The 6901-nt window shown below is 59.5% G+C and overlaps 1 protein-coding gene across 1 annotated transcript; it reads right to left on the reverse strand.

Moving 5' to 3' along the window:
* Positions 1–4673: 4673 nt before the first annotated feature.
* Positions 4674–6583, reverse strand: TREX2 (three prime repair exonuclease 2). Its single transcript, XM_008250331.5, has 2 exons — positions 6038–6583; positions 4674–5644 (listed from the first exon to the last, which is right to left on the reverse strand). Exon 2 carries the CDS (start codon positions 5610–5612, stop codon positions 4902–4904), a length of 711 nt encoding a protein of 236 aa, XP_008248553.1. The 5' UTR covers positions 5613–5644; positions 6038–6583; the 3' UTR covers positions 4674–4901.
* Between the last annotated feature and the right edge of the window lie 318 nt (positions 6584–6901).

The following is a 6901-nucleotide window of genomic DNA, read 5'->3' on the forward strand; positions in this document are numbered from 1 at the left end:
GTGTGTGTAGGGATGCCTGTGTGTGTGTAGGGATGCCTGTGTGTGTGTAGCGATGCTTGTGTGTGTGTGTAGGGATGCCTGTGTGTGTGTGTAGCGATGCCTGTGTGTGTGTAGGGATGCCTGTGTGTGTGTGTAGGGATGCCTGTGTGTGTGTAGGGGTGCCTGTGTGTGTGTAGAGATGCTTGTGTGTGTGTAGGGATGCTTGTATATGTGTAGAGATGCTTGTGTGTGTAGGGATGCCTGTGTGTGTGTGTAGAGATGCTTGTGTGTGTGTGTAGGGATGCCTGTGTGTGTGTAGCGATGCCTGTGTGTGTGTAGAGATGCTTGTGTGTGTGTGTAGGGATGCCTGTGTGTGTGTGTAGGGATGCCTGTGTGTGTGTAGGGATGCCTGTGTGTGTGTGTAACGATACCTGTGTGTGTGTGTAGGGGTGCCTCTCTGTGTAGCGATGCCTGTGTGTGTGTGTAGAGATGCTTGTGTGTGTGTAGGGATGCCTCTGTGTGTGTGTGTAGCGATGCCTCTGTGTGTGTGTGTAGGGATGCCTGTGTGTGTGTGTAGGGATGCCTGTGTGTGTGTAGCGATGCCTGTGTGTGTGTGTAGGGATGCCTGTGTGTGTGTGTGTAGGGATGCCTGTGTGTGTGTGTAGCGATGCCTGTGTGTGTGTAGGGATGCCTGTGTGTGTGTGTAGGGATGCCTCTGTGTGTGTGTGTAGGGATGCCTGTGTGTGTGTGTAGGGATGCCTGTGTGTGTGTAGGGATGCCTCTGTGTGTGTGTAGCGATACCTGTGTGTGTGTGTGCAGGGGTGCCTCTGTGTGTAGCGATGCCTGTTTGTGTGTGTAGAGATGCTTGTGTGTGTGTAGGGATGCCTGTGTGTGTGTGTAGCGATGCCTCTGTGTGTGTGTGTAGGGATGCTTGTGTGTGTGTGTAGGGATGCCTCTGTGTGTGTGTAGGGATGCCTGTGTGTGTGTGTAGCGATACCTGTGTGTGTGTGTAGGGGTGCCTCTGTGTGTAGCGATGCCTGTGTGTGTGTGTAGAGATGCTTGTGTGTGTGTAGGGATGCCTCTGTGTGTGTGCGTAGCGATGCCTCTGTGTGTGTGTGTAGGGATGCCTGTGTGTGTGTGTAGGGATGCCTCTGTGTGTGTGTGTAGGGATGCCTGTGTGTGTGTGTAGGGATGCCTGTGTGTGTGTAGGGATGCCTGTGTGTGTGTAGGGATGCCTGTGTGTGTGTGTAACGATACCTGTGTGTGTGTGTAGGGGTGCCTCTCTGTGTAGCGATGCCTGTGTGTGTGTGTAGAGATGCTTGTGTGTGTGTAGGGATGCCTCTGTGTGTGTGTAGCGATGCCTCTGTGTGTGTGTGTAGGGATGCCTGTGTGTGTGTGTAGGGATGCCTGTGTGTGTGTAGCGATGCCTGTGTGTGTGTGTAGGGATGCCTGTGTGTGTGTGTAGGGATGCCTGTGTGTGTGTGTAGCGATGCCTGTGTGTGTGTAGGGATGCCTGTGTGTGTGTGTAGGGATGCCTGTGTGTGTGTAGGGATGCCTCTGTGTGTGTGTGTAGGGATGCCTGTGTGTGTGTGTAGGGATGCCTGTGTGTGTGTAGGGATGCCTCTGTGTGTGTGTAGCGATACCTGTGTGTGTGTGTAGGGGTGCCTCTGTGTGTAGCGATGCCTGTTTGTGTGTGTAGAGATGCTTGTGTGTGTGTAGGGATGCCTGTGTGTGTGTGTAGCGATGCCTCTGTGTGTGTGTGTAGGGATGCCTGTGTGTGTGTGTAGGGATCTGTGTGTGTGTGTGTAGGGATGCCTGTGTGTGTGTGTAGCGATACCTGTGTGTGTGTGTAGGGGTGCCTCTGTGTGTAGCGATGCCTGTGTGTGTGTGTAGAGATGCTTGTGTGTGTGTAGGGATGCCTCTGTGTGTGTGCGTAGCGATGCCTCTGTGTGTGTGTGTAGGGATGCCTGTGTGTGTGTGTAGGGATGCCTGTGTGTGTGTGTAGGGATGCCTCTGTGTGTGTGTGTAGAGATGCCTGTGTGTGTGTGTGTGTAGCGATGCCTGTGTGTGTGTGTAGAGATGCTTGTGTGTGTGTAGGGGTGCCTGTGTGTGTGTGGTGTGTGTAGGGATGCTTGTGTGTGTGGTGTGTGTAGGGATGCCTATGTGTGTGTGTTAACCTTTCACCTGATGGTGGACACTGGGGTGATTTCCAGGTTGGGGCTGCTATGAATAAAGCTGCCATGAACACTCTGGTACCAGGCTTTGGATGGGCTTACAAATCCCCTCTCTCAGCTAGCAACCTAGCAGCGGAAGTGTTGGGTCGCACCTCGTGAACACTTGGTATGCTTAGCCTTTTTGCTTTTAGTCATTCTAAAAGATGTTACATGTTTACGAATTTGGAGAGCTGATTTTTAAACATGACCATCACTAAAAATTAGAGCATGGGCAGGAATTTAGTCCAGCACTGAAAACACCGGTTCAGACCCCGCCATCCTATTCTGAAGGACCTGACTTCCTGGCTCTGGGCCCTGACTCCAGAGTGCCTGCCACCCGCTTGGGAGGCCCGGATTGAGTTCCAGGCTCCTGGCTTCAGCCTGGCACAGCCGCAACTGTTGTGAGCATTTGGGGAGTGAATCAGTGGATAGGAGTGGATGCTCTCTCCCTCTGTCTCAAATAAAGCAACTTCTAAAATTACATTATAGGGGCCAGTGCTGTGCCACAGCGGGTAAAGCCACCACCTACAGTGCCGGCATCCCATATGGGCACCAGTTCGAGTCCTGGCTGCTCCTCTTCCGATCCAGCTCTCTGCTACGCTATGGCCTGGGAAAGCAGTAGAAGATGGCCCAGGTCCTTGGGCCCCTGCACCTGTGTGGGAGACCTGGAAGAAGCTCCTGGCTCCTGGCTTCAGATGAGCACAACTTGGGCCTTTGTGGCCATTTGGGGAGTGAACCAGTGGATGGAAGACCTCTCTCTTTCTGCCTCTCCTCTCTCTGTATAACTCTGACTTTCAGAAAAATAAATAAGTCTTCTAAAAATTACATTATATAAACTGACAAACAGTGACAAAAATAAAGGAGATATTCAAAATGCATTATTGCATCTTCCCGTTCGGGCCACGTGTTATCAATCTGTGAACTTAAGAAAGCAATGGAGAACATGTTCACAACGCCCTATGGGTAGCCTTGGCAGTATTGGAAAACTGCTACCCGATTCAGCAAGGAAGTAGCTGCCAGTACTCAGGGACGCACGCAGCTCTGACCCGCATCCTGGCGTGGGCGGGGACTGGCACTTGTGCGTGCTTCCCTGGAGGGCTGCCTGGTGGGTGTTTATCAGCAGGACACTGCCGGGAGGGCCAGGGGCAGGTCGCAGCATGCAGCGCGTCTGAGCAGCACAGAAGCAGTGCTCTTGGCTTGGCCCGTCCCAGCATGGACTCACGGAGGGCATGTGAAGCCAGTCCACTGGGGAGGCAGGGGAGCCCCAGGTGGTGGCAAAGTGAGACTGGGCAGCGGACTGCGAGGAGCTGAGCCCCTGCGGACTGCTGAATGAGGAGCGGCTGAATGCGACCCGGCCGGGCAACACAGTGGCAGGCCTGCATTGTTAGGGTCCCACCTCTCAATTCAAGCTGCATGGAACCTGGTTAGCTCGGTTAATGGGAGCAGGCCCTGCCTGGACACCACATCTTCAGCACCTGCCTAGTGCTGTGTCCTGCAGGGAGGCCCAGCCTGGCCGACCCCGACCTCGTGACACTCCACATACTAAGCAGGTTGCCACACCAGCCCTTGTAGGTGCTGCCCCATAGCGGCCCCTCCCCCAGCCCTACCCCCAGCAGAGCCCAGCTTAGCCCAGCTTCTCCTCCTCCTTGGTGGCTGCCCTCTCCTCCTCCTCTAAGGTCATTCACCCAGCAGCCAGAGAGGCAGCGTAAAACTCCGATCAGATTTTGCCCCTGTCCTGCTTACAGCCTCCCGTGGCTCCCTGGGGCCATGTGGCTCCCTGGGGCCATGAGGCTCAGCGTCAGCACGGGCTGTGACGTGGCTGTTGCCTGCTTTCTGGCCTCCTCACCCGGCCAGCTCGCACGTTGCTCCATTCATTGTGACCTACTTAGCGTTCCCCAAACGGGCCTGGCGGGCTCAAGGCTGCAGGCTTGGCTCATGCGAGTCACTCCCGGGTGTGGCCACCACACCCCTTCTACCTGCCCGTGTGTTTGGTGACACAGGTCTCTCCTCGCCCGCCTCCCCACGCCCGCGACTGGGAGTGCCTCCGGGTGGGGCCCCACAGGCAGGTTAGCCAGCACCCTGAAGCTCAGCCAACGCAGCTGATGACAAGGGACACAGGACCCCGGACAGGTTCCTGGCCAGGTGTCACCTTCTGCTCCATGCCCCAAGTGAACCTCGCAGCCAGGCCTGTCTAGGCTACACACTTCACACGGACACAGCGTGTCGGCATCGGCAGCTTCTTGTGGGTGGGGGTGACTCCTCCCCGCCCCGTGTCCCGGCACAGAGGTTGGGGGCACCGGTGACACGAGGTTCTCGCCACAGGCCAGGGCTGGAGCTGGGCGTGCCCCAGGCAGGCGCAGCCACGCAGGCTCAGCTCCCCCTTTCATTGTCCTCGGTGGCACAGGGTCACCCACGGGGCTCGCTGCAGCCCCTGACAAGATCAGCCAGGGGGGCGTCTGGCCCCAAGAGTTGGGTCAGGTGCGTAGTTAGCCATGATGTTTATTGAGAAAGAGGGTGAAGGGTGGAAGCCAGGAAGCAGCGAATTCCCCTGGGGCATGCATGGGCCAGGGTGAGACAAGGCTCCAGGGTCATGGGAGGCCAGGGCAAAGCGGGGGAAGGGGGAGGGGAGGGAAGCGCAGGCCCCGCAGCTGCACAGGCCTGGGGCTGCTCAGCTAACAGTGGGGGGCAGGGGCAGCACAGCTCCAGGCCTCAGGCCTCGAGGTGCAGGGAGTCAGGCGGCGTGTACATGGGCTGGATGTGGAGCCAGCTGCGGGCCTGCTCATCGGCCCAGGAGAGGAGCTCAGCGGCGCGGTGCAGAAAGACCATGAGCAGGGTGTGCACGTCCCCCTCGGCCGAGTGCGCCGCGCTGGGCTCAGCGCCGAAGTAGCGGCGGAAGAGGCTGCCCAGGCTGTAGCCCTTACGGCCCTGGGCGCGGGTCCCATGGCTGTGGGCACGGTCCAGGCCCCTCAGCGCCGGCAGTGTGTCCAAGCAGATGGTGTCCCGTGGCAGCTGGGCACCGAGGCGCTGCAGCTCCGTGCACAGCAGGGGGAAGTCATAGTCAAAGCCGTTGTGAGCCACGAGGCAAATGGGGCCCTCTTGGCGGCTCAGGAATGCCTGCAATGTCCGCACCACGGCGCCGTCGAAGCCAGCCTTCCGGGACCGCGCCAGGCCTTCGCTGCTCAGGCCGGTGATCTCGCTGGCCTTGGCCGTGAACGGGCGTGTGGGGGACATGCACAGTGTGAGCTTGTCCAGGACCCGGGGCAGCACAGGGATGCCCAGCTCGTTGCGCTCCGGGTTCTCCAGGGAGGAGCGGTGCACGGCGAAGAGGGAGAGCTCGGCGATCTCGGGCTCGGCGCTGGGGAGCCCGGTGGCTTCCAGGTCCAGGAAGACGAAGGTCTCAGCCCGGGGTGCCTCAGACATGGTGACGTCCGCACGGGGCAGGAGGCCTACAGCTACCAGAGCAAGAGGCACCAGACCTGAGAACTACGGACATCGGCACGCCCGGGCCCTGCTACACACAGCCACCGCTCTGGCCGAAGCTCGGGCCCCCGGGACCTCCAGAGCTGGGACAAGCAAGCAGGGCCTGCTACTGCTGTCCACGAGGAAGCCCCATGGACCCATCACTCCCTCCATGCAGTCCCTCAGGGCCCTCCCTGGCCGGCTCGACCCCACCTGATTTTCCCTAAGCCCAACCCCTGCACCCGGGACACCTAGGGTCGGATACCAGGCAACAGCCCCCGCCTCCCCGGACCGCCTCCCTGGCACACAGGTGCTGGCCCCAAAGTGGCCTGTGCCTGCCTCCGGGCTCCTGGCAGCGGTCGTGGCCAAGCCTGGTGCTGGCTTACCTGGGGCGGGAGCTGGCCGGCTTCCTGGGCTGCTGGGTACCTGTCTCCGCACGGGCTGCTCCAGGCTGCCTTTAATCAGTGGCCACGGCCCGCCCCCAGCCGCCTGTTGGGCAACCAGAAGACCTGAGGCCGCAGGACCTGTGCAGCCGGCTTGCTTGCCACCCCCTCCTAGCTCACAGCCACTGCGACACACGCCCGTGTTGACACATTAGAAGGCAGGCTCTGGCCACACGCAGGCTCCTGAAGAGCGTGTGGTCACAGGCAGGAGGAGGGAGCCACAGGGGCTGGAAGTGCGATGGGGGCCAGGCCCCAGCAGCCAGGCCCAGCAGACTCCACCTTGGTGTCAAGCCACGTGCTGGGACGTGGCACCCAGGAGCACAGGGTTCCCTTCTCGAAGCCTCCGTCTCCCACTCCAGCCCTGCGCGTCGGGCTGCCCCTCAGCAGGCCGAGGTGTGCTCAGGATTGTGAGAGAAGTGCTCCACACGGCACGCTCAGCCTGTAAAAGGCCAGGGTACCCTAAGGACAAGGGCCTCAGTGCCGCCCCAGGTGAGCAGCACAACAGAGTGGGCGGGAGGCTCCAGGACCCCCGGCCATGTGGACCCTTGACTCCAGGCGAAGAGCACCATCACCCCAGGAGGGTGGCTAGAAGGCCCTCCGTGGTCCTGGACATGGTGACATCCCAGGGCCCCCACTGCAATGGCAGTGCAGGCTAGCCATTTGACACTTTCCAAATCCACCCCAATCCCTTGGCCTGTTGAACAGCGGCTCTGCCTGGAGAGTGGTGACCACAGGCCCACCTGTCCTCTCACCCCTCCTCCCCCAGCAGCTGTCTGGGGAGTGCTCCCAGGACCTCCATGGCTCAAG

This window comes from Oryctolagus cuniculus, chromosome X, assembly GCF_051225735.1.
Source record: "Oryctolagus cuniculus isolate XC-2025 breed Fujian yellow rabbit chromosome X, ASM5122573v1, whole genome shotgun sequence".
Lineage (NCBI taxonomy): Eukaryota > Metazoa > Chordata > Mammalia > Lagomorpha > Leporidae > Oryctolagus > Oryctolagus cuniculus.